The sequence below is a fragment of the Motacilla alba genome, chromosome 3 (assembly GCF_015832195.1).
Source record: "Motacilla alba alba isolate MOTALB_02 chromosome 3, Motacilla_alba_V1.0_pri, whole genome shotgun sequence".
Classification (NCBI taxonomy): domain Eukaryota; kingdom Metazoa; phylum Chordata; class Aves; order Passeriformes; family Motacillidae; genus Motacilla; species Motacilla alba.
In genome coordinates, this window is record NC_052018.1 from 105121848 (window position 1) to 105149486 (window position 27639).

Consider the following 27639-nt stretch of genomic DNA (forward strand, 5'->3'; position numbering starts at 1 on the left):
ACTTTTTCATGTAAATCACAGGAAAATGAGAGACATCACTCATTGTGATGGACAGTTGATAGATAATTATTACGTGTGCTTACGCAAAACTCAGGCTTGGCTTCTTTTGTACATCACACAGAACCAGTTTGGGTTTCTTTAGTGCCCAAGCAGTATCAGGGAAAACAAAACAGCCCCCAGCTCCACAAAAGCAGCATTCTTACCTGTAAATTTATGTGTTGCTTTTTGTCAGCTTTGTGCTAAAATGCAGCTCCATTCGAAACTTAATTAGACTCAGTTGGAGAGGCAGTAGCTTGCAACAGGTTTTTATTCTTACAGGGTTCTGAAGGCACTTCCAGTGAGAAACAGAACAGTGGACATTGGGAAAACATCCATAAATCTGGAAAAATGCCACTGGATTTCAGCATGTGAGCCTCAACATAAGCTGGACACCCATACCACAGGCTTCCTTTAACTCTGCAGCCATGTGGAGCAGCTGCACATTAAAACTGGTGCTGGACTGACCATTCAAAATTAATTTAGCCAGAACACTAATGAGCAGCAGAAGTTTCTTCTGTTGCTTGTGTGAAACCTCCTTGACTTTGCTTGCTTTATCCCTTGTACAAACAAGACTAACCCCCAGCTTTTCACTGAAGCTTTTAAAATCTGAAATGTGAGCAGTGCACATCGCACTGCAGAGCTGTGATCAGAGCCCGAGCCACAAGGAACAGCAGCCTGTTACACCACAGACCCTGGATTGCTTAGGGCATGGGGGCAGGCTGACCCTGTCTGGCAGCTCAGCCCCTACTCCCTCCCTCCCTGCCCAACAGGATGGGAGAGAGACTCTGAAGGGCAAAAGTGAGAAACACTTGTGAGTCAAGATAAAGACAGTCATCAACCCCAAAAACAACCAAGCGATGGAAAGGCAGTCAGTCACCACTTGCAGCCGGATGATGAGAACTCCTGTGGCAGAACTCCCCCCAGTTTTACCTCTGAGTGTCACATTATATGGTATGAGACATGTCTTTGATCAGTTTGGGGGAGCTGGGACAGCTGTCCCCCTGCCAATCCTTTCCCCCAGCCCCAGCCTGCTCACAGGGGCAGCAGGGTGAGAGATGGAGAAGACCTTGATGCTGTGCAGGCACAGCAATAACTAAAACATTGTTGCGTGTTATCAACACGGTTTTGGTCACCAGTCTAAACCACGGGACCTTACAGGCTGCTATAAAGAAAATTAACTCAATCTGAACCTTTTTATCTGTACAGCAGATAAAAAGTGTCTATGGAGACTGCCAGCCCAATAGTGCTGGTGTTGCAAGCAACAAAACACAACCCTTGGCTTTTTCTCTCTTCAAGACACCTGGTCTTCACTACATTTTGGGGAACCGTGGCAGGGAAATGAAGTAAGCTATCCCAAGGCACTCCTAAGAAGCAGAAGGGATTGGAAGTCAGGGCTATGCTTGTCTTGAACCACCACCAGTTCTCCAGTCTTCATCCAGCAGCCCCATTTTGATGTTGCATTGCTGGATAAACAAGGGTCTTTAAATTCAAGTTTCCACCTCTTTACCACTAAATCACCACACCTTGACACGTTGTAACCTGAGGCTCCGTGCACAGATGATTTGTGTTGTTACCTTATGGTACTGCACTGGTGCAGAGACAGGATGAGCATGAGACACCCAGAAATCCCATAAGCAGCAAAGTAAGGACTGCAAGACCTCTCCAGCCCAACTAAGACCAGACAGATTTGTTCTTATGGGAACATGGATCTCCTTTGAGAGGGAAGGGTGTACTTTGTTTGACTTCTTCTGGTGTGTTTAGTGCTTTGAGTTTTTTTCAGATGGCATTAGTTGGCTCTTTAAAAGGCAGTAGTAGTTCTAGCCTTGAGTTTCCTGCTCTGAATCTAAATTTCTCAAGGCACAAGATGTGACTTACCTGGAGATCATAAAGGCTGTCACAAAGCTCAACAGCCAGGATTAGAATCATATTTTCTGCTTTATCTTATGTTCTTTCAAGTCAGTGCAAAATGTTACCAAAAAGCATTGCTACCAAACGACGCTGGGGCTTAAGCAGCATTGGCGTGGGAGCCCATCTAGATCCCAATCAGTCACATTGTACCTGCTCACAGCATGGCAATCATTTGTCTAGGCACTGAAAAAACACAAAGCAAGAAAAGTTCATCTGTTTTCAGTGTATTTTAATAAATGAAAGAAACCTGGAGGTACGAGTTGGATTTCAGCAGCGAGTTAACCTTTTCTCTGACACCACGCGAGGTCTCTCTGCAGGGGTGTTGTGCAGATTTGCTAAATGCCACGCTGGGGTTAACTCTGGAGACTGCCAGACCATGGCCAGCTTTATATAAAGCTCCCCAGGAGTCAGACTGATATTCTCAGGCTTCTCTGAAAACACTGCTGATCCATAGGGATAATCTCATTTCCTGGACCATGAAATAAGCTGTAGCCTAAGGGTTACAGCTGATGGCTGTGTGGGACACAATCACCAGCCTGACAAGTGCTGCTGCTCCCCAGGTCTCTGAGGTATGTGGGGGCTTTTGGGCACGCGAGAGACTCAGCTGAGCTTGGCTGCTGCTCTCTGGTAAGGGACACCATGCCTGATACCCCACTCTCCACTACCCTAGACACGTTCACAGTGATCACTGAACACACGTTTTGGAATAGGAGGGGTTTGCTGTAACATTTGTGTTTCCCAAAAGGCAAGAGAGCTGCAAAGCTGGTCAAAGCAGGGAGCTGGTCTCCTTCCTAGAACACATCCCTGCAGGTCCCACGGGTCCATGTGCCCAAGCACACACACACATGCAGTGAGGTAGCTGTTTCTGCTAAGGCAAAGAGCAGTTTAGAGAGCTTTGGCTGTCAGGAGAACGGAGATTTTCAGCTTTGGTGGAAAACAGTGAAGCTAGATAGGTCTGAGGTCCTGCTCAGAGTGTACCTGCCAGGTGCTGGACTTCAAAACCCATGCCAAGCTGTTCAGCAACTTGAATGTTCAGAGTCGAATGGCCAGCTGCTGGGCAGTGCCAGGCTGTGGGCACAGTGCAGGTGTGAACGTGTTAAGCTTCAAGCTCTTGGGAGCTGCCTTCCCTTGTAAACACTAGACAGGGAATTACCACCCCTTGCCTGTCATCACCATTGTGAGAAGTACATGTGACACGTCCCTGTTCAATTAAAAAGAAGCCCAAGGTCACTGCCCTCCTTTGTGAAACGGGTCCATTCCATTTGAAATGCTCCCCTTTGTTTCCTGGCAGAGTGGTGGCACAGAAACAATGCCACCTCCCACCATGAAATGACAGCTTGCTCCAGCCCTCTCAGAACAGAAGCCCTTGAGGCTGGCACCAAGGGAGCTTGATGAGGTTAGTAATCACTGCAGCACATGAAAAGCATTTTGCACCAGCGACCTTTTGCACATAAAGAGCTATACTAGTTTTGCTTCTAAAGCCGGGAAGATTTATACACATGGCTTTCTCCCAGCACTGAGGGAGGAGAAACTGAGGCAGTAAAATCCTGAAAGCCAGCAATTTATTCAAGAAGGGATGCTGAGAGCACTTGAAGGCTTAAAGCTTATGGTATTTCACCTGCAGTTTGCAGCACAGGAAACAAAGGATAGGATTTTCACTAAATCCTAGCATTTTTAGACAGAAACAAGGTATTTTTTTCAAGTCACACTGACAGTCCTCTGGAAGTTCTCTTTGAGAATTGTTACTACACAAGAGCTGTGTGCACAGCTTTTGCTGTTACCTGTGGCTGTAGTGACAGCTGCCCTAAAAGACAGGCTGGAAAGGACCTTCTATTCCTAAGACCCCTCCTGAGGTTGTCTGTCCTACTCTCCCCTCAGGCAGTCACCTCACTTCCACACAGAGGCAGCATGATCTCTGGTAAAAGACATCTCCAAAAGCTGAGGAAGTAATTTCTGCCTGGTCTGGCTACGCTAAGTGACTCGGAGACAGAGGTACCTCATGGCCCAGGCTACCCTGCTCAACGGTGTGAATGGGGAATCCCAAACCTTTTCTTCAGTACTTTACATTGTGGGCTACAAGGTAACTGGGAAGCAAACCCAGGTTAATATCCCTTTTCGTTTCTTGGAGCAGTCTCTAATTTTTAATTAAAATTAAACCGTCACCATTCCATCAGTAGCAGCATTTTATGGGAGTCTCTTCATCTGTAGTTTGGAAATTGGGAAACAGAAATATGACACAATTACCTTCAATTACCAAAAAATCTTACTTTTATGGAAGAAAAGTGAAAATTTGAATTAGTCCAGATCTGAAGCAGAGCAGTGAGAAACACACAGCAAAATTTTAGGGGAGTTTTCAGAGACCCATGGCCTTCAGAGAGGAGAAATAATCACGTTACTGCCTTTCCTGCCAGCTTGACAGAAATGTGTATCCTTTAATCCCACGCAGTGAATCCGCTGTTTGCCTGGGCTTTGGAGATTCAACAAGCACCGTGTGCAGTTAGCAAAGAGCAGGATTCCCCAATCACTTGCTGGTCTGATCCTGGCCACAGCCATCAAGGACTGCTCTGCCTCTGGATACACAACAGGGACGTGGATCAGGTACCAATTCAAATGTGCAACACAGCTCCACCCATGCTGTCTGCAGAAGGCAGAAACATTCACAGCAAAGTGCAAAAGTAATTCAGTGTCTTCCACTTGATCCCTGGCGATGTTTCTTAGCATCTCTTGGCACATCCCACCTCGTGCACTCACCTCAATCCCCAAGAGCCACTGAGATGCTTGTTTTGCTCAGCCCAAGTCTCCTTTAGGCATTAAAGGCTCTTCTACCTGCGTTTCCAGGGAGATTAATCAACACTGTGCATGCCGAGGTTCTGTACAGCCCATTGCAGGAGCCCCAGTACCCCTCTAAAACACTTCAAGCTTGTTTTTCTGCCATCCCTCCTCCTCGACCATCACCAGGCCAATACCAGCTGCACGCCTGGCGGTCAACATCCGCTGTTCCACCTGGAGTGCCGTGTCCCATTTTTATTTGAAGGCTTCTCCTCCTGTCCCACAGCACACAGGGAGCCCCGATGGTTTGGATTCGAGCCCCATCCGGTGCGTCTCAGCCACATCCCGGTGCCCTGTCCTCCAGCAGGTCAAGACATCACCATGTCCCAGCGCTGGCTCATGGATGTGCTCTCACAGGGGTTGATGACCAGCTCTTTGATGCTCTCGTGGGTGTCCCCGATGGTCTCAGTGTCCAAGCAGAAGCGGGAAGCTATATGCTCCATGTGTGACCCAACCTTGCCCCAGCGCTGAGGGAGACACCCAGGAGAAACAGGTGAACAAGCTTCCTCCCCACCGTGCTCTTACTGCACTGTTCCAGCATCAAGAGGACAGCTGTCATCAAGCCCTTGTGGCCTGATGCTGTCAAGTGCAAGGTCCCCAAACCCACACCAAGCAGGGCACACGCTGAGCATTTCTCCCATCAGAAGCACACATTTAACTCGGCCTCTGCCTGGCTTCAGGGAGATAATATATTACTAACAGCTTTTTCCCCAGGTCACTGGTTCAAATGCCAGCTCAGTGATTAACTGCAGGGAAGTGTTAGCATCTGCTGCCTGACTGGCAGCCCATGTGAACTAAATTGCCAGTTTGGGTTTGACTTCTGCATTGAAGTATCCAGATCACCACCCTCACTAATAGACATCCTTATCAACACACTCATTTAAGAGGCAAAGGGCTGAACAGGCCAGAGTCTGTACTCCCAAATTGACTGTGCTTCCCAGATGAAGTCAGAGCACAGGCCATTTAATGTGCAGTAATACTGTGATGAAAGAAAGGGAACTTCAAAGAAAATGGGTTATCAGTGAAAAAGGGCTCACCTGCTTGTTGTCACCTTCTTTACAAGGTGAAAGCAGCACCTGGGAACCAGGGAAGAGGGTGTACACAGACAAACACAGCTGCTGCTGGCGGACGTGGTGGTTGTATGTGTACGTCCATTCCTGCACAGAGGAAGAAAAAGAAAGGTGGTGAAAGAGCAGTGTTGATTCTTGCTCTTCTTTTACCTGGAAAACAAACACTTTGGCTTGAATCCTGCCCCTTACAAAATCAAACACAAACCTCATCAACTTCAAGAGGCATCAAGAGAAGTCACTGGGATGTTTCAAGCCTCCCCAAAATTGCAGTTGTCATTGAGAAACTGCAGGTACCCAAGAAAATGTCTACAAAAGCTGCTGGAAGATCATGTTTCATGAGACAAAAGATTCCATAGCCAGAATTGGGCTGTGGTTGGAGAACAAAAGGATGGGAAAAAAACCAGAAGAGAGGCAGGAGCACTACCAACCACACAATGTGCAATCCTATTTTTTCAGGGAAGAGCAGCAGAGATGCTTTGCAGCTATCAGTGGGAGACAAGAAGTGATACATAGCAAATGTCTGCAACTCCTGGGGTTCTGTTCCCAAATATCACAAAAATAAGAGGAAAAGCTCTGCTTTCTTTCAAGGCACTGGGACCAAATTTCAAAGGTTTGCTGTACTGGTTGGCTGTTAACCATTGCTGCTTTCATTCCACTGAGCTGTCTTGGAGGTTTCTTTTCTTTTGCTGCTTTTTCATGTTCACCAGCGTTTTATCAGCTTGTCAGCCCCAGAAATAAACTTTGGAGGAGAAGAGACTCTTTGTCCTGTGTGATGCTTACCAAACAACAGGAGATCTCTGGCATTACCATCTTTTTCACCACTGGATGTTTTTTGGGAGAAGAAGAGAGCAGCTGATAGATGATGAGGATTTGCAAACGTACTGGACAAAGCACCATGGATGTACAGACACACTGCTTAGCCCAGGAGTGTTTCACAGAAGTTTACTTCAGCTGAACATTTTCTATCACTCACCTGTGCTCATATTACCCAAGAGCACCTCCTGAGAGGATCCCAGCCAAGGGATGTCTGTCTCCCTGTTATCTGCGTGTGTGCACAAGCAGACACAAGAGCTGGTTTGGCTGATGGGAAACCACAAGCGATGCTTTTACATAACCTTGGAGAGGGACTTCTGGACCAGGTGTTTTGCTTGTAACTTTCTGTGAGCATCAACTTTAAATTAGAAAGAAAACCCTTCCAGCCCTGCTCTGAGGGCTCCCATCCAGGGTGCAAAGCAGGATCAGCTCCTGCTGTGTAAATGGCTCTGAGCAGCAGCAGTGGGAGCAGATGGAAAGCAGGTTTCTGAGCCGTGGCAGGGCAGGTGAGCAGGGCTGGAGGACCAACAGCAGGCTGGCTTCACTATCAGACTGAAATAACCCTGCCAGAGACAGCAAGGCCAGGGAGCAAAAGGGTTCCCACAAGAGACCCCAGGAGCCATGGCAGATGCTTTAGCAGGGTACAGGCTATGAAAACTCTGAACCTGCTGGGAAAGAAAAGGTGCAAAGAGGAAGCAGAACAGTTAGGAGCTCAGCTATGGAGAAGTCAGAGCTCCATGAGAAGTGATGCAGGCAGTGGAGGGGAAGGCAGTGCTCAAACATATGGCTGTTAGGCTGGGGCTGGAAAAATGAGGCTCCTGGGAGACTTCAACCCTTTCTGAGTGCTGGAGGGGAATGTGAAGAATGGCTGCCCTACTCTCAGAGCTGGGATGCCTGCAGTGCCCCTGACTTTGAATGGTGGAGGTTTTGGGTTGCATTAGCATGAGTTATTAGAGCAGGGACACGCTTCTGGTCCTTTGTTATTTGTCACCGTCAGCAGCTCTAGCTTCTCTCCTCAGCTTCAAAACAGACAGCTACAGGCATTTCACTCCTGGGAATATAAATCCCACTTCCATTCAGGTTCTTAGCCACCTGGAAGGGAAAACACACTTTTTCACAGCAGACCCAGCTCCACAAGGACTTCACACTGTGATCCTCATACTCTGTGCTTCTCAGCCCACTATTCCTCACCAGCTCATGGAAATCAAGCCTGGCTTTCTGAACAGCCTGCCCACAGGCTCCTCAGCAAGAGCTGCCCAGGATCTGGGTACATAACAAGCATTCATTTTCAAAGCTGTAATCCACACCCTTTTGGCAACCACTTTTCCCTGTCATATGGAGCAGGGTTTACCTGATCCCACAATGAACACGTTCCAGACATCCCAACCAGGCACGCTGTCAGCTGCTGTGTAAACCACCAGCCTGGGAAATCAGGTGCCAAATCAGTCCAGCATCTGTGAAGAACCAAACCCTACGGGGCAAGCTCCAACATCTGTTCTTGGCACCCACACTGCTACAAGCTGCTTTGGAAACCTGCTTTACATTTTTAACCAATTGCTGGTCATTTTAGTTCAGGACAGGGCTGAAGCTGCAGCCAGCAGCCAGTTAATGCTGTAACTTGTGTGAATTCTCCAACTAACCCAGACCATGGGACTTTTTTGTTTGTTTGTTTTGACATCTTAACCTCCTTGCTTCACTGAGGTTATCTCACAGAAGACTGCTCCTACCAGAGGGTCTCAATTTTTTTTTTCCAGACCAGGCTATATCCAAACCTTCAGAATATTCACATCCTCTCAAGGCAGAGCCATCCTCTCATCCAGCAGTGGACCATGGGATAGGAAGGGTGGAGATAAGCATTTTCCCTAAGCTGCTGTTCATCATAAGAAGTGAGGGCTCCAGAGCTGGATGTGTGCAGCAGTTCCACAGCTGACACTGGATCCTACCCTCCTGCCCCCAGGCTGTCCTTCCACTGTCTTTATCTCAGCTGACAGATTTTCACACAGCTCATCCATCTCGGCAGAATGGCTTTTTATGGAAGCCAGTCCTGTTGAAAATGTTTTATCCAGCTCTAATCATGTCTTCTTCCCTTTCAAACCTAGATAAAAGCCAAAGAAAATTATGCAGAAAATGAAGAAATTTGAAGGGGAAGGAGGAGGGAAGTCAGTTGAACACCACAGAATCCATGAAGGACTTTGAGTTAAAATACATGCCCATGTCCACACAAATTTTTGTCTTACCCCTTCTCTTCCCTTATTTTTATGAGTTGGGATTATTTTTTTTTTTCATGAGGAACTACTTTATCTCCTAATCCCTGGCACAGTGATGTGGCCAGCACAGCAGAGGTTGTGGTGGATGGGGCAGCCCATGGTACTCCTAAGGAGCCCTGCAAGGAGCTAGCCGGGCTCCAGGGCTGCAGATTTGCCTGAAGAGATGCCATCAGGGTTTAGAGCTGACCCAGAACCAAAGAAAAACAGATCTCTGAGGTAAAATAAGATTTCCTGTCTTTTCAAAGGCAAAGAGGGAGGGGTGGTGGAGCCAAGAAGAAGAGGATGGACTCTGTGAAGAGAGCATCACCAGCAGCACAGCACAACAAGCAACCCCCTTCCTCCAAAGCCTCAGATAACACCAACCCCTCATCTGGAGTTTGTGACTGTTTCTCAAGGCTTTAGCATCATCTGAGCTGGCACCTGTCACTGTTACTCAGCATTATTGTGAATTGAGGAAATTATTTTCCAGCGTGACCTTTGGCTTGGCATAGCCTGGCTGGCAGATGGAGCAAGGAGCCCCTCAGCCCAGGAAGGAGCATTCCCACGGGAGCCCAGCCTTCCGTGACAGCAAGGCCTGTGCTGCCCAGTGAGAGGTCAGCTGTGCCCTAAAGCAGGGGTAGGAGCAAGAGAAAAGCTTTTCTGAAAAAGGTGGAACAATCTAACTATCCAATCATCTTCTTAAAATCCCAGGGAAGGACTTCCCAAGGCACGTGACTGCACGAGTCACCGAAGGATACCGAAGGGCTGCCCTCATCAAAGACCCTGGGATACAAGTGGCACTTCCACACATCTCAGGAGAGGGAAAGCAAAGTACACCAGGTGCCCAGGACAACCTGGGTGCAGAGATGACACTGCTGTCCCCCTGCTCTGCTCACTCTGCCTGGCTCCCACAGCTCCAGCCAGCCTACAGCTGGGGCAGGTCATGCCCATGGAGGAGAAGAACAAAGGCTTTTGAGGGGGGGAGGGTCAGAAGAGAATGTTCATGGTTGAGATGTCTCAGGAGGGTCACTTCATTTGGACAGGTGCTAAATGCTCTCCAGAAAAAGGGCAGATCTAGTCAGCACACAGAGGACCCCAAGCCAAGTGGTTTGAGCATCAAAGCCACACCAGGCAGATCATCACTGCCTTTCCTTCCCAAAAAGAGTCAAGGTCATGCCACTCAAATGCAATGGCAGCCCCTCAGCTGCAAACCCCAGGAATTTTGGGGTGCAGGCCCAGGAAATGGATGTTGCAGCCTTTCCCCTGTTTCCTTGCTTGTCTAAAAGATGCCTGAGCTTTACATTCTTCTTGCAGCAACTGCTTACATGTGTGTTATATCCAGGTCAAAGCATCTTCAGATTTTTTTATCTGAAGTATGTCAGGTTTCCTGAAGCTGCTAATGACTTAAATAAATCCCAGTCATATGTCTTTTCCAAACTCTATGAACTAATACCAACTGACACTTGGTTTGAAAAAAAAACAAAACCCAACTACTCACATCTTCATTAGATAGATGAGGACAAAATTATGATCAATTATTTTCCCTCAGATGCATTTCTCTCGTGAAAAACTAAATCAATCTGTTCATTTAGCAAATGAGATGCAACAAGGCATGGAGTGCTGAGGCTTCAGTGGGCAGGAGCACAGGCAGAGCCTGCTGTGCCCTGGGCATGGGCACTGCACAAACATCTCTGCTTGTCACTAACTCAGGAGCCCCCTGACAGCCACCCTGAGGTCCTCAACCACCTCAAGACCCCTCTGAGAGCCACCTCAGGGGACAGAGCCCATCCTGACTGCTGCCAGGTCTTTTGGAGAGGAAAGGGCCAAGTGGATCCCCAGGATGAGAAGACAGAGCTCTCTTGCACAAAGATGACAGGTCTTCTTCTGCCTCAGTGCCCCTCTCAGTAATTCAGGACTAACACCAGACACCACCAGGGAGGTTTTTTGAGACCTGCTAAGGGTGCAAGTCTGATTTCACCACTTGTCTCAATTTACCCCAACTATGGATGTAGCCAGAGGTCTCACAACACCCTTCCCCTACACTACAGTTAGAAAAACCTAAAATAAAGAGCAATTAATTGCCATCTGACAGCTCCTGTGCCTCTCTTCTCAAACCATGACAGCCCAGATCTTCTCACACCCGGTCTCAAGATTTCATGCATGTAATGTTGGTAAAGGGCTGGGGCAGCCCAGCAGGGAGACAGCTACAGAAAGGCAATCAAAGCAACCAAATTATTGCTACTATAATAGTGATAATAAAGAATTTGGACAGCCAGGATATTTTCACGGTACTTACTGAATGCCAAGGAAGCACAGCTTTGATTTAGCTAAGCCTATTTTTCACAAAATGAAGCTTAGGGTAAACAAGACGTGACTTCAGCGCGTTGAAAGTGAAGATTATTGCTCTATTCTGGTATATCAAATGCAAAACCAAGTAGCATTCAGGACTGCTGCATAATCAATCCTACACAGCCTGGTGACTGTAACACCCACGTCATCCACAAGTTCAGGTGGTCTTGTGGCAACTGAGTCATTAAAATATGAGTTTCCATTCACAATAAAAGTTGAAATATCCTGCTTTAATCTGAACTATTCTCCATGGGTACAAGTAACAAAGAACTATCCTAGAAAGACAGAGAAAGATAAAAAGGAAAGGCTTTTCTCTGTTCCTGCTGTGTACTGAGTGCAGTCATTCTGCAATCTGTTTGTAGTGCATTTTTCTGTTCCTTTGCAAAGTTAGTCCTGGATGTGCACAAGAAATAGAGTTGCCATCCAGTGGGAAGTGTTGACCTATTGCAAACTGCTGCAGAATCAGAACAGGAAGATGAAAAGTTCGTGGTGTGAAAAATTCTGAAAATTTACTGCACAGAAATGTCAAAACAAAATGTGTTTTGTAGGAATGAAACAATCCACCTTGTTGGCATGACATTTCTCATTTTAAAATACCACATCAAATTGGTATTTCAGAAAGACCAATACCATTTCATTTTGAAACACTAACTTGCAGCAGCATTTTTCATTCTGATTTTCCCAGATTTTTTTTTAGAACAGCCGATTCATTGGAAGTTGCTACTGTCGTTAGAAGACTTTTCCTTTCTTCTGCAGAGCTAGCTCTGAAAAACATGATGACCTGCTCTCATCAGCTTGCTGTTTGTGTGAAAAGTCCATGCAGCAGTGGAAGGAAAAAAACCCCAACAATTCTGGAACATGGAAACCAGTGAAACTGTAAGAAGTGTTACTGTGTGGCACTTGCAATTATATTAACTACATTTTCTGAACTGAACTAATATTCAAGTAGTCATTGTTGATTTTGCCATGCTGTGAAACAGATATTCATTTCCTGCCTACAGACAGGCATGCAATGCCAGTTGAAAGAGATGCACATAATGACATGCTTTGTTTGCACACACAGATCAGGGGTTTTTTTAAGCAGTCTCCCCAAGCTGGGCTTTTTATATGCACAGCTACCTGATTTGAATATGTAACCATGAGGGTTAAGGATGTACAGTTGAGTGGAAGCATGCACACCACACCATTTTCTACTGAATTATTTCATAGCAACCATGGAGAAACAAGGGATTGTTATCCTCCCTGTTTTATAGATGGCAACACAGAACTTATTGACATGCCCAAAATCACAAAGGTGAGTTTTGAAGCTGTGTGTATCTTCAGGGTTCCTGCTCCAGAAACTCTGCTGCAAGGCACATGTGCCTGCTCTTGGCTCTAAAATCTCCCAAGCTGTGCTTTTGAGACCATCAATTCATACAACTTTTTCTCATCTCAGTGAGACTGAAAAAACTGAGATCATCCTCATTAGATCCTCCAATACTGAGAGGATGCAGACTATGAAGTTACAAATGCCCCTGCAACTCAGTCCATTCTGAGAGAAAGAAGGCTGAGAGATGAGAGGAAGTTATAATTCTCTTTGCCTTTGATCTGTGCAGATGAGCTGCACGTGGTGCTCCTGGGCAGTGGGAAGAGCTCAGCATAGGCTCCCACAGAGATGAGTGGGACACGCTGTCCTGTGGCTTCTGCATCAGTCCCTGCTGCTGCCCAGGGCCTCCACCAAGGTCAGGTGGAGTTGCCAGAGTTTAATGACAGGCTGCCTAAGGCAAGACACTGGCAGAATGGGCAAATCCTCCAACAGAGCTTTAGCAACCTTAAGAAATCATCTTGAAGCTGCCCCCACGGCTTCTTCCCATCCAGCATCACGGGGATACACAATACATCTTACCTGTGCCTTTGGCACTGTGCCCTTGCTGCTGTTACAAGGATTTAAGCTCAGGATGGGGAACTCCTGGTCTTCAGACTTGTGTGACTCCAGGCAGCTCTGCCTTTGCCTGATGATCCCAGTCTGATAGAGTGATTCCTCGGGAATCCTGCGGGAACAGCGTGAAAACAACATTGTACTGTCCCATGCACAACTGCCCCATGCACAACTGCCCCACGCACAGGGAGGCTCTGTGGGATAAAGCTGCACCATTTCACCTCCAGAAAATGAAGGGTGCCCAGGTCTACCACAATACTGAAGCACTGAGGGCAGCACGTGGACAGGGATGCTGCAGAAGCAGCGCTCAGAGATGGATGGCTGACCTTTGTGAGAGGAAAAAATAAATAACTGCACCAGGCAAACAGAGGAGCCAGGAGCAGGCTGTGAGCAGCCTTCAGCTTACAGGAGAGGGGAGCTTTGTAACAAACTGCCACAGAGCCCTGGCATTGCCTGAGAATGCTGCTGTGCAATGCCACACATGGTAAAAAAAAAAAAAAAGTAAGAAAATGGTTATAAATCATCATTTTCACACAGTGATTCTGCACTCAGCTACTGCAGCAGCAGGACCCCGAAGGTATCTCTAGAACTTTACTGTCCTTTCTGAGGATGGCTCCTGATAGGGACCAGGGGAATGAAGGCAATGGTTTCTGGAGTAAATTGGTAGCTAAAAGATATCTGTGCAAAGCAACAATATTTATCAAAGCACTGGGCTAGGAGCAAGGCAGAGCCATCTGAACACAAGTCATAAAATCCTAGGGTGAATGGTTTCACAACAGAGAAGCCCTGAGTGCCACAGAACAGTGTGAAAGGACTGGAAATTAGCTGCTTGTTTAAGGAGGAGTCATTGAAACAAGTAGTGAAACACCTCAGCAGAAGCTATGGTGGATTTTCTGCCTTGGGATACTTTTGTAAGGAAAACTCTCTTATTTCCCCACACAACCTTTTCCACAGCATGGGCAGGAGGATACCTAATGAATTCCTGAGAGCAAATGGGAATAACTGATGCTTTGTCCCTCACCAGCCCTGCAGCAAAGAGCTTGGAGGAAACAGATATCACAGAATGTCACTGTGTGAGCAAGCTTTGCAGCACAAAATTCCCTCTGCCCTCCTGTGAGGCCCAAGGGAGGGGGTGCCCATGTCTCTGGGGGGCAGGAGGGAGGGATGGAGCATCCCACTGGCCTGCTGGACACAGGTGGAGATGGCACATCCGTACCGAAGCTCGGGATAAACGTTTTCCAGGTACCACTTGAAGCTGTGGCATTTCAACTTCTTCCTCAGCTCCACTCTGCTCTGGATGCTGTGGGAAGAAAATATCACAGAGAGACAGTGGAAATGATGAAGGTGAGACATAACACACCACGAAGGGAGGATGAGAGAAACCCATCAGAAATGCACAGACTAGCAAACGCGAGCACATCAGCAGCTCTGGTTTCTCTCTGTATGAGCTTGAGCAGTTGTTTTGATCTCTGTCTCTTTGGAGGTCTCACTTGGTAAAATGGCATGATGACATATTGTCATTTTAACAAGGAGTCTGGAGCTGAGAAGGTTCATGGAAGAGCAGAATCATTTAAAAATTATTAGTAAAAAATGTATGCTACTATGCAATAACCCTTACCTGAACATATTAACATATTAGGAAATTAAAATATGCTATTTGCTACCCTAAGTTACTCTTGGTTTGCAGGACTTGATTTGCAGGAGCACCTAAACAGGCTGGTAAGGCAGCAGAAGTTAATCCCACAGCGAAACACTTTTTTCTTTTATTAATCAGGACAAAATTTCTGCTGAGGGATGATGCTGTACAGTGACATTTTCAAAACTCCAGCTCCTTCCTGGGCAAGCCTCCACCTGTGGAGCTGTTATGAGCTGGCTTTTATGGAATAGTCAGAAGCCTCCAGCACCTCCTTTTCACACAGGTCAACTTCTCTACACTCTAAGCAGAGGACAGAGCTGCTACTTCATTCTCTGCTGATGGATGGGAGGAGGATATTAATTCAGAGGAAACAGGGGAGTCCCCGAAACTTCAAATTATTTATCCTGGAGATTGAAGAGTGGTCACAAGGAATTCAAGTTTGGACTCAGAACCCCCTGGAATCTGAAGGAAACTTTCTAAGGCAAAGAAGAACATGTGAAAATGAGAAATGCAGCACAAATATTTACAGTCCTCCTGACAGGGAGGCATTTCTGACTCCTCACAGAATGAATGGCACACAAATGCTTGCTGCCTTCCAATAAAGTATCAGCAGGCCAAAAACTTGATTATTTTCCTGCCTGTCAGCTGCACCAACACCTCTGGACTCTCCCTACCAAACTCCACTCTGGGATCAGAAGTAGTTCTATCTAATGCCAAGGACAGGACAGAGGCAGAGGGGATTTTCCCACCAAACCCACCTGGGTTTGGTTCACTCACTGGAATAAACCAGCACAACATTTCAATTGGCACTTTATCCACCTCACTGCTGTGGCACGTGCCTGTCATCAGTATTTACTGTCACTACAGAAGCAATGCAGGTGGCTTTCCACAGCAGGGGACGTCTCTGTGAGCACCCACTGCAGCAGGCAGGGCACAGGCAGGGCACAGGCAGCAGAGGAAGAATCCTTACTTCCCAAAAGGCCTCCCCTGGGCTGCGGGCCGGGCAGCGTAGTAGTACTGCTTGAACTCGTCCATCCACACCTCGGCTGTGCGCTTGGTGTTCCTGGGGAAGGCAAGGGGACACGCTGGAAGCAAGGGGGACTGCAGGGGGACATCTTCCACCATGCATCAACTGATCCGTCCGCCCTCCTCCCAACCTCAGCTTGGTCTTCCCCCAAGCTGGATGAAGAATTCACCATTTCAAACTCAGCTGCATGCTTTGTATCCACCAGACCCAGAACTGAAGGTTGTCTTAAGCATCATCTCCAAGGCAGGAGTGCCTGGGGTTTTATTTAGTGGATGGGATGGAGCTCTGAAAAGTTTGCCAAAGATTTGCAAACATTTCCTTTGTTTCAATCCTGAATGGACTCTCCTGCTTTGCACTCCTGGATTTCACTGAGGCAAACTTCAGCATTCAAAGCTTAAAGACAAAGTGGCCCCACCGCAGTGCTGCAGCACGAATGCCACTCTCCCACATCAGCCAGGTGTCTGCAGAAGGTTTCTGAACCTCAGCAAATCTTCTGTTGGCTTCAGATGGCTCTAACTCCTCCTACAAATGGATTTCCTCCTCCATGCCTATCTGCCTGTCCCTGCCCAGATCAGGAGAGTCCTCCAGTCCCCTGCTCCAAGGCAGGCCAGTGCCTCCAGGCTATTGCTGCCACACCAATAAGCTGCAGGTGCTGTGGGCAGGCTCTGGATCCAGCCAAGCCCCAGGTGCCCAGAAAAGGATTATTCTGCACATGAAGCCAGCACTGCACAGGAGCCTGAGCTGTCTCTCACACTGAAGTAGGGGCTCTGTGGAAAAGCAATCAGTATCTGGCAGAAAGGTGGAGATATTTTTTGCTAACACCTCTATTTAAACAGAAGTGCTACAGAGCATCAGGTTGCCAGGAGCTGCCTCTCCTCTCAGTCTATACACTGTAACATTAAGGCTGATAGATACCCTAAGGTTAATAACATCCCAGCTCCTGATGCCTGCAGGTACATTTCTCCAGACTGATTCTCAGTTCCTTGCTGATTCATGGGCTTCCTGCTCTCTCTCTCTAAGGCAATAGTCTAAGTGCTCTTGCTCAAGAGATGACTAAATCAGTGTCTACATCTGTACCTAACCTTCCCTAATGTGCAGGGCTCCTTTGTTTCGCTTCCTGATCTGATTTGAGTTTACAAGAAACACGGGGATAAGTGCCAAGGTTCACACCCAGGCATGACACAGACATCCCCGAAGTCCCCAGAGGCCTGTGCCTGGCAGAGTCAGAGGAGCTGTGCCCATTCAAGCTCCCCTTGCTCCTCCTGCAGGTGATGCAATGCAGGTGCCACCTCCTCACTCCGGTTTGCAGCGACTCTGACAGGGGAGGTTTAGTCACATCCCAGGCCCCTCTGAAGTAGTCTTGCTTCACTACTGAAAGCAAGAGCCCTCCTAGTGATTCTCAAATTTGTACTCTGCTCCTTGATGATGCCCTGTGCCCATCACAGCCATCCCCTTCCTGCTGCACCTGCTGTGTGGCTGGAAATCACAGGTGTTAGTGAGAGGTGTCATTTGCACTCCCCCTTGTCTCAAGCAAAGGCTGGGGAAGCTGCAGAGAGCCTGGGTCAGCAGTAACCCTGTGGCAGACACCTCAGTCTTCAAAAATGCTGCTTTCTGACAGTGGGAAGCCCACACTAAAAGGAAAGCCTGCTGTGTAAGCACTCACAGCTGCAGGTTAGCTCAGAAACAGCCCTGCATTTACTGTAAGTGCCCCCAGTGCTTTTCTCTGTCACTTAAGCAGCAACGTTCAGCCTCACACTCTAAAAATGGAGGAGATCCTTCCTGACCTCACTAGCTGCTCTGATCATCCTTCCCATGCCTATTCCCACTTCTGGATTTCCTCCTTCTTTGCCTGAATTTCCAGGATCTTAGCCCATTTCAGGCAGCCCTTTCAGTACCCGATTCAGCCTGTGTTCCTGTGTGTGAGGAGAGGTGCCCTTCAGCTGGCATGCCCTGGCAGTCCCCTCGGTGTCCATGCCAGCCAGGGGCAGCACTGCTGCCTCTGCTCAGCAGAGAGCACCACCCCGGAGACAGAACCACCCTCTCCAGCAAGATGTGTGGCTCCCATCCCAGAGAGGCACTAGGAACCAAATTTTCTGGTTCAGCTGAGCCACACTGAGCCCTCAGCTGAGGTCACTGGCTACTGACAGACGTTGCTGGCAGCCTCATTTCAGGTCATTAGAAATGTGTTCTGGTGACCTCGAGGTCTAAACCATTTGATGTCCCAGCAGCCAGCTCTCACGGATGTGCTGGGGCTGTCCCTCCATTTCTGTGCTGATGAAAGCTACCATATAAATGTCCTATTTCTGTCATATTCTCAACACTGGAGAAATCCTATGGGACACTTGTATTGACTTACATTTTCTTCAGCTCAAAAAATTCCTGCCCAAGGATATTTCAAAGTTTTCCAAACAAACTTTCCTGCCTGTCTTCTCTGCTCCCCTCTCTCTCTACAAGGCTTATTCACAAAAAACCTAAAACAAGTACAAACCACTTACTTGATGTATGTATTGGCATTTCCCTCTGGAAAGACGTAGGGATGTTTCTTCCTAAAGACGTGCCCAACACGGCTGCAGGGGATGATTTCCAGGCTCCCTCCACACATCCACACACGGAAGGAGATTTCTGTAAGAGAAGCAGCTTCATCACTTTGTCTTTCTGTCCTAGAGCAGTCTGAATCCTGGTGTTAGCTCTTACTTCATCCTCTGCAACATTAAACTGGGGTAAATCAATTAGCAGACGGGCTTTCCTAGGCACAACGGCCTTAAAAGCACATTTCAAAGCTTCTTTGCAAGCTGTTTGAAGTCAGTGCACTTGAAACCTGCATCCAGCACAGCAGGTGCAATCACAATGGCGAGCGTGAGACCGTAAGCAGGTCCCTTTTCATACAGTGCAGAATCCTCTTGCCAGTTTTGTGCCTCCCTTATTACTTCTGCACTGCCTGTTTCAGAGTCACTTCCCTCCAAAGGGCTCTCAAGTTCACCAGGAGAAGCTGTGAATTCTCTCCCTTAATGACTACAAGTGTCATTATCTTTATGAATCCACCACTGACTCTGCAAAGGGAACAGAGAGCTGTGCATCCATTGCCTGTCCCAAAATGGACAGGAGCTTACCCTGCCCAGGTACTGTGGGCCTTGAGTGCCAATGCTGCAATCAAGGCACACACCTTCACACAAGCAAAGGTCAGCAGTGGGAGGGATTATCCCAAAAATCTAGCTAAGCTGTCAGGATGGGAAATGTCTCCCAGTCACTCTGAGCCACTCTATGGCTGGCCCACGGGGCCCTTCTCAAGGAAAATGAGCCTGTGGCACAATTGACACCAGAAGTTATAAAGCTCTTGGCAGGGAGGTGGATGAGGTAGGAAGGGTAAGCAGCATGGCTGGTCTAATGGGTCCATCTGGTCCTGATGTTTATGAAGCTATGAATCTGTAGCTCTACTGTCAGACAGAACTGCCGTGGAAAAGAAATGAAATTAAAATGAAAAGGCTTCTGCAGCTCTCTGAATCCTATTTTATCATCTGTTGACAGTGCAGAGCTATACATAGCATGTATCTACTGCAAAACTAATAATTCCTTTTCACACACACCCCCCCATTTAACTACAGAATTAAGACAGGAGAACACCCATTGTCTTTGCCAACTCGTGCTCTCAGCAGTCCCCTGATATATGCCAGCACAAGGATGACTTGTCCCCAGGTCAGATGCTGGCAAGACAAGCACCTATGGCAGGAAGTGGGCAGTGCCAACAGGACTCCTTCTCCTCCAAGGGCAGGCACTGCTGGCTTACAAAGCTTCCATGCCTCCAAGAACAGCTTACAGCTTCAGGGAGCAAAGGCCAACTGGAGCCTGGACCTCCGAAGCCCTCTGAGCCCACAGGGCTCAGCCCTGAGCTGCTGCAGAGGGGGGAGGCAGGTTCATGGTGCTCCCATCCCGCTCCCAGCACACCCCCCTGCTCCTGAGCTGATGGAAAGGGAAGGCTGACACAGCTGCAAAGCCTTCTTGCCTTGATGCCTGGATCCAAAATTCAAAGCTTTGATCCCATCCCCAACAGCTGGCCCTGGCAGCAGGGACAAGCAATGGCAGGGGTGGGAAAGCACAGCAGGGAGCAGCATTCCTTCCCAGAAACTCCCTCCCCTTCCCTTCACTGCCGTGTTTACATGCGAGAGCTGCCAACAGCAGCTGGAGCCTCACCACTTTCCCCAGTGCTGGGTATTAGGAGGCCAATAAAACGTGCCCTTGTGCCATGTCCCGGTGCTATATTGGGAGCAGGCTTAATCACAGCTGCAGGGAAATGAGATTATGGCAGGATGCGGCCACTCTGAGCTGCTGCTCTCTGTTCTCCTCGCACGTGGCTGCTGCTGTCACTTGTCTGTGTGTCACAGCACTGGCCACTCTGCTGGCACTGCTGTGTCAGTCATAAGGGCACCCAACACAAGGGGATAGCCAGCGGAGCAGCTGTGGAGCATGGCGTGGCTACTGCAAGCTGCCTTCCCCTCCTCTGGGCCTTCTGCTCGGCCTGGGAGAAGAGCAGCTCCCTGGTGTGCTGAAAGACTCACACCATTCAGTCCTTGCCTGGTTTTTTCAAACCCTAGTGAAGAGGTCATCTCTGTGTATTGTGAGCTGGAATGAGGACACGGTGCACAGGAGATGCTGAGGAGTCTGAGCTGTCTGCTTCAGGCTAGTTGCACCCTGCAGAGCCTGCTCCAGGTGCAGCAGAAACAATAAAAGCACAGATTTCCACAGGGAGGGATCACCCATGGAGCCATCCGTGGCAGGTAACAAAATCTCCAGACAGGCAGCCAAGAGCTAAGTGCCCCAAGGGAAGGCAAGCTGAAGCACCAACTAAAGCATGGTACAGGGTCAGCTCAGAGGAGCCAGGGCAGCAGGAACCAACAGTGTACTTCCCTTAACCCTCAAGAGATGCTGCCAATGCAGGTGGCCCCTCCAAGTGACCCCCAGGAGGGCGTGTGAGCAGTACACATTGGGGTGTGCTGGACTTGGCCTTAATTCAGCAAAATACCTCTAGCACTTCTTGCTGGCCTGCAAGACCTTCTTGCCATTACTCATCTAGAGGGAATTCAGTAAATTTAAGGACACCTATGGTGTCCTCCTTCAAAGCCAAACACGCTCACTTTTGCTCTGCCTGAAGCCTCCAGCCCCCTCCAGCTGCCCCATCAATAACCTTGAGGGCAGCAGTGCTGCTCCTCAGGACCAGAGTCCTGCACCCCCTCAGGACTGAGCTGCCAGGAAGAGCATGGTTTGCCCCAAGTGCCCAGAACAAGCAGGTCAGCTCCTGCTGTCCATTCCCTGCCCAGAGCTGACCAGGGCCAGCAGGGTGCAAAGGAGAGATGGAACACTCTGCCCTCGACTGCTGCACCTGCAGGAGGTGGAGCTGTGAGCCAGGCATGCTTCTGCTCCCAGGAAAACGGGCAAGATGGGATCTGCCCTGCTGCTATGCAGACCCGCACTTTGTTGTTGCAATGTTAACCTTGATTTTGCTTTCCTTTTTGTCACACGAGGCCGTGGTACCCCTGCACCACTGCCAGTGCATGTTTGGTCAGGACCAGCCTCCTGGGGCATAGCACCAGTAAGGGAAACCTCTCCTTGGCAGGATGGGTCATAACCAGGCATAAGGAGCAATGCCTGCTGTTACAGGGCACGGGAGAAGCTGCCAGGATGGAGCTTCTCCCAGGAGCAGGCTGTCCTGTCACTGTTCATCTCCCAGGAGCAGCTCCTGCTGGCTGCTGTCAGAGACAAATGATAAGCACGGACAGACAGCAGGTCAGGCTCAGCATGGCAGCTCCTCTCCTGCTCTTCTCCTGTCTAGTTCCCTTCTTGAATGCTTTGTTTGGGCTATTGATCCAGCAGGGGAGGTGCGAGGGCTGCCACTCCCCTCCCAAGTTCCTCACAGCCACCCCACTCACATACTTTGGGTCACTTCAAAGGCAAGACACGCATCCACAAATAGAAAGCATGAAAGAGTGGGATTCCTACTGCATAACAAGATAGAAATAAATAAAATATATCTAGAGGGACAAGGCATGTGAAGGAAACACCAGTGCCAGGCAGCGGATGGATTACTGCAAGGCAGCAGCATCTGCTCCCTTGGATGACTGACAGCATCGCTGTGTGTGTTGAGACACAAGAGCCTTCCTTCCTGGCTAGCCCCACTCCCCAGAGGTGCAAGCTATTAAAGCCAGGTTCTGATCTGTCTGCCTGACATCGAGGGCCTCCCCCTTCTTCCGTGGGTACAGTCTGTTCTGATCCACAGCAGCACTGCAGCTTCAAAGGGAGAACAGCCCAGCCCGATCCAGCTCTGCTCAACTAGGGGACAAGGGACAGGCTGTTACCTCTTCCATGTGCCCTCTCAAGTGTGCTTGCAGGAGATTTCTTTATGTCCATCTTGTCCCATGATAAGGGCCAGAGGTGACAGAATTTTAGGTGAGCTCAACCCTTTTTTTTTGGTGCAGGAAAAGTGACAGTATCAGAGAGAGCCGGGCAGCTCCCAGCCACCCAGGGATACAGGAATGGACAAGCAGCCCTGGTACTCTGCCACCTGTTTGCTGCATGCTGATGGAGCTACACTTTCAGGTACTCTGAAAACTCAAGGAGGGACTGGTAACTCAGTTCATAGCTTGGAAATGCTGTCACTAATGGATTAAGACCAATTATTTGCTTTCTTAAGACGAAAATAAGATCAGGAATGAATAGAAGGGTGCATGTAGTGTTCTGCCATCTGTTGGTAACACCAAAGCTGCAAACTGTGTGGTTGAAGGTATTTAACTACAGGAAATCAAAGCAGCATGGAAGGCAGGCAGTCCCAAGTGCCAACAATTGCTCATTTCCCATCATTCATGGCTGCTGCATCTCTCACTTTTTTAAGACCACAACCTGTGAGTGTAAATGAGGGAAACCACTGAGAACATTCAAAGTGAAGCCTGAAATGACCTTGTATCCATCCAGCATGACTCAGGAGGGGAAGCCAATACAGCAAGGCACAGGAGGATGAAGAACAACTCACCAAAGTTCTCTCCACCCCAGATGTCCATGGCACTGTCGTACTTCCCCAGGTGGTTGAACCAGGCCTTGTCGATCACAAACAGCCCCCCAGCAATGATGGGTGTCCTGAAGAATGGACAAGGAGAAGACACACTCTCAAGCACTGCTACAGCACCTGGATGCAGAGAAGAAGCCCTTCCCTTTGCCTCTTCTTCCATGACCAGGACATCACCTTCTCACCAAGAAAGGGACAAAACACCCCAAAATGCACCTGAGCCTTTCTTTCAGCCGCCTTGGTGTTCTGCTGCCAATCATAAATTGCCTGGCACTTAATGACTGGCTAATGCACCCATCAGCACAACTCCTACAAGCCCAAAGTTGACAGCCCTGATTGTAGGCTTCAGCATCAAAAATGCACTTAGCGCTCGGGGGTTATTCACTCAGACGGGTTTTTTGCCTGGAGCCAGCCTATTAAGAGCACCGTTCCACCGGGGAGAGGAAGGCAGAGCCAATTCAGAAGGGCTTTTTAAAAGCCATCACTAGCTGTGTGATCTTTATTTCAAACCAGGGTTATTTTTCTTTCTTTGGATTAGCTAAGAAAACTGCGCAGAGAAGGCCCGTGGAGGAGGGGAGGGCGGACCCAGAAGACAGCTTGAGGAGACTTGCTGCTTGCTGCCACAAGTCCCATCTCCATTCAATCACAGACAGTGCGGGTGCCTCAGTACAGGCTTGGGAGGAACTGAGGTGATTGCTGCGCCCAGGCTGATCTCCACAGTGCCCTACACTGCAGAGTGATCAGGAATGCAAGGCCAGCCTTTGGGAAGCCAGTGAGAGCTCCTGTTAACAGAAGCATCCTAAGGAGAAGCAGTGCTCTTCTCCCCTGGGAGCCTTCTGAGGCCCTGAGCTTCCCCAACACTTGGGGTCCTCCACACCTCACATCTGGCTGGGGCTGCAGACACCAGCAGCAGGCTTGCTGCCAGCAGAGATTTCCAGCAGAATGAAGGACCCCTCCATCCCATGGCATGAGGACAGATGCTCCAGTTAAGCTTTGCTCCCTCCCCTGCACATCCCCATTTCTGAGGAGTCTTCAGTGAGGTACAGAAGAGCAGTGCTGATCTGGGAAGGCTGGACTAGACACCAAGTTTATCATGAGGACACTGCCTTATTTTTAAGTGGTAGCTGAACTGAGAGAAGCAGTTTGCTACAGCACTGGGCTTTTTCCCTAGCCATAATCCTTAGCACTACCAAAACCCCAGTAAGCACAAACACACCCCTTCCATCTTTGTGGCATTCTCAGGCCTCAGTGTTGGAAGGTGAAGCTGTACTGCAAAACCCAGGCTAGCCAGGAGCTCGCTAGAGGTACTAGAAGTTCAGAGCTGTCCTGGAAGAGACTGCACACCGCTGTGGAGCATGGGGACACACGTGAGGTCACATGAGAAGCCTGTCCTGCTCCTTGGGTGCTTCCTTCCCCCTCCTGACTTACTTAATGGGCTCGGTGGGATCAAGTCGTTTGGCTTTCTGCTCCGGGGAAAGCTGCTCCCATTTGAAATGCAGACTCCAGTCAAAACCTAAAACCAGAGTAGAGAAGTGCCATGGGGAAATTAGAAATTGATATGGATTAGGAGGCAATGCAGAAGCTCTGTTTGACGGAACATTTTCCCCACTTTCAAATGACTTCAGCCACAGAGATGCAGCTCTTGAGAGGAAAGTCCAATGCCTAACATATTTCACTACTACCTATGAACAAGAAACAGCACGTTGCATTACAATTTCAAAGTCAAGTGCTCCAAAGGCAGGAAAAGTCAGAATTAAAGCTGCTGCTGAAACCTAGTCCCCCTGTGCACACAGAAGCATGCTCTGATGGGTACTGTGTGCTCCAAATAGCACAGGCATACTAATCAGCGCTACACTTGCATCCTCCAGTTGCTGCCTAGACATCTCCCATCTCCTCCTGTCGCTTCCAGTGCCACCCAGGGTGGCTTTGACGTGACCCTCCTTTCCTGCTTGACCCCCTCATCCATTGTAGCAAGCACATTGCTCACACCACAGCCCCCTGGGTGGGGAGCAGCCTGGGAGCAGCCAGCAGCAGCACTGAGCAGTGTTCACGTGCTTTTTTGTGAGGCAGCAGGAGACACAGGTGTGGTGCAAAGGCCAGTGCACATTCCCACCGTGGAATGGATGCCCACAGGACACGCACAAAGCTTGGACTCACCTCCTCTGAGGTCTGAGGAAGCTGCCACGTAGGCAAAAGTGTCCAGGTTGATGATGTCAATAACAGGACTGACCACCCGGGTGGGATCCTGCAAAGCAGAAAAAAAACCCACCCGTGACTTCAGATGACACCATTCAAACTGGGCAAGGGGCTCCAAACTCCTGGAGACACCAAGTGCCTGGAAACATTGGTGTCATTCAGTTTTGCCAGGGACAAGTGTCCCTCACTGCCTCCTCCTCCTCAGACTTTGCCCGTACTTGGCAGCCAGCTGGGCTGGATGCAAAGCGCCTTCTGCCTTTTACAAATTCACCAAAATACTCCCCTTTCACCTCCCTTAAATACTTTTAACTGGATTTCAGAAGTCAAGTGACAAACAGGCAATTGAAATGACAGAGGAGAAACACAGCCAAATAGCTTAAATATGGGTATTTTTTTAATGCACCAACTATGGCAGTACAGTTAGTTTTGCCAAAGTTGTGAAAGGGTTAAAAAAGAAAGACCTGATTTATTCAAAATAGTTGGTGGTGATTTAATTAACATCTTGTTATGGGCAAAGAGATTATACAAACAGTTATGAACAAAAATATCTACAGGAGGAAGAGACTCTGACAGCTTTGACTGGTCTCTTATCTCCTTTTTTCTTTTCAAAAATCCCAAACTCCAATTATAGCTCAAACTTCAAGGTTTTACCCTCACCAGATCAAATTGTTTTTCACAGCTATACAAAGCAAAGCATCTGAGCACACTCGGGCTTGCTCTCTCACTGGGGAAAGACTTTGTTTTAGAAATTAGTCCTGACAAAGAAGTATTCAAATGCAGCTGCAGGAAGAAGCAACCAAAGGCCACGAGCTGGGAGCTGGACTAGAGCTAATTTTCCAATTGAGCATGACAAATACTTGGTATTTCCATTACAGGGTCAAGCCAGGGGTCTCACCATCACTGTCTGTGAGTCAAACATCTCACTGAAAGGACAAGGTCTGCTGCACCTCTGGACTGCACAGGCAAACACAAGCCACATCCAAGCACGGGGAGCCTTTCAAAGCCTCCAAATCTATCCTGGCTGCTGCACAGTGGCCCCCAGCCTGCCACAGCTCAGTACAGCCAAGCATCCTTTAATTGCCTGAGGCTAGGGGGAAGGTTTTAAGCAAAGCATCTGCCTTGTGTGCTGAGCAGTGCAGGGAAAAGATTGCATCCGCTCATTTAAAACCTGCCCCTCGAGCATCTTACTGGTGAGCACTTCTGGCTAGCTGACACCCACCCCCAGTTTCAATTCCACTGCTACTCACTGCACGCCACAACTTCTTGTGAGAAAATCCCCTTCACATCTGGGCTGAGAAGCACTACTGCAAAATGCTAACATTGAGCAGTGCTGTCTTCTCCCTGCCTCACTTTCCCTGCCATGTCCTGGGAACATATAGATTTGCTCAGCTTTCATGAAGGTCTCTCTGACCCTCAAAAGAAAAGCACGGCATGCTCAAGAGCACAGTGCTGTTGCTATGATTTATTTTGGGCTGAGCACCAGATCTTATTATAGGCAGCTTCATCTTTCTGGTTTTTTTTTGCTACCCACCCATACCAGGGCATGTTAATACTAACAACACCCAAACCTTAAATTCTCTCTCACAAACCTGAGAATTCATTTCTGCAATGCCCTTCTCAAACACACTGATGTACGGATCTAAACCAACAGGAAAAAACTCTGAAAATGCTCCTGAAGATACCAGATATATTCCAGCCTTGGAGAAGGGCAGCGTGGCTCTCAGCCTCTACATCCTGACCTTGTAATGGACAACAAAAAGGGCCACAGTTGCTCCTCTGGCCCCATAGCAGGATTAGGCAAAGATCAGGCAGGCTGCCCTTCAAGGGTCTCCTTTTTCGCAGGAAAGCACCAGACTGGAGGTATTTGAGCTGGGAATGGGGGGGTCACCATTCATTGGTTCATCCCAGTGTCATTTGCAAATCCAGTTTTGGGATGAGCTTGTTGAGTCATACTGTAAAAATACCTCGGGATGGATAATTACAATTTTAGACAAGTTACTCGGTTGAAATGCACCATTAATGACTTTAGAGATATTTGTTCCATAAGCAAAAATAAGAGCCCAGGCCCACACTCTCAGCCACATGTTTGCAAACGTGCTGGTGGGAGACACTGGCCACCACTGCTGCTCCCTGAGACAGGCATCCTCCCAGGCACAGGGCTGAGATCCCCCAGACCCTCTCTCTTTCCCCCACACTCCATCACTTGCTCTTTCTGCTTGTTTCCAAATCCATGTGCTGGCTACGTGCTGCCCACGCCCACCAGTGGGGGAGAAAACCATCAGCTGCTGGGAAAGCTCGAGGTGGAGCTTGAGGGGCACCTCCACACGGGTGCATGGTGGCACACATGGGCTCTGGCACTTCCCACCATGGCAAGGGGCAGGAATAGCTGCTTTGGCTGAGAAAATAAGAGAAGCAAAGAGCAGGGTGGCTGGGCTGTGGTGGCAAAAGTGATGGGTGTGCCGTGAGGCACTCACCGCTCATTTGCTTGGAACTTGAATCACATTAGCTCAAAACAGACTCTTCCTGGGAGCAACTGAGGGAGAAAATGCTCCTCCTG

At 48.6% G+C, this 27639-nt stretch overlaps 1 protein-coding gene across 1 annotated transcript in view; it reads right to left on the reverse strand.

Moving 5' to 3' along the window:
* Positions 1–289: 289 nt before the first annotated feature.
* Positions 290–27639, reverse strand: part of GALNT14 (polypeptide N-acetylgalactosaminyltransferase 14) — a 94508-nt gene continuing 67158 nt past the window's right edge. The window contains exons 7-15 of the mRNA XM_038131500.1: positions 25044–25131; positions 24315–24399; positions 22854–22957; positions 18331–18457; positions 15779–15871; positions 14389–14472; positions 13140–13284; positions 5814–5933; positions 290–5243 (exon numbers count right to left, since the gene is read on the reverse strand). Coding sequence (XP_037987428.1) covers positions 5085–5243; positions 5814–5933; positions 13140–13284; positions 14389–14472; positions 15779–15871; positions 18331–18457; positions 22854–22957; positions 24315–24399; positions 25044–25131 — 1005 coding nt within the window. The 3' untranslated portion in view covers positions 290–5084. The remainder of the gene's footprint in view (positions 5244–5813; positions 5934–13139; positions 13285–14388; positions 14473–15778; positions 15872–18330; positions 18458–22853; positions 22958–24314; positions 24400–25043; positions 25132–27639) is intronic.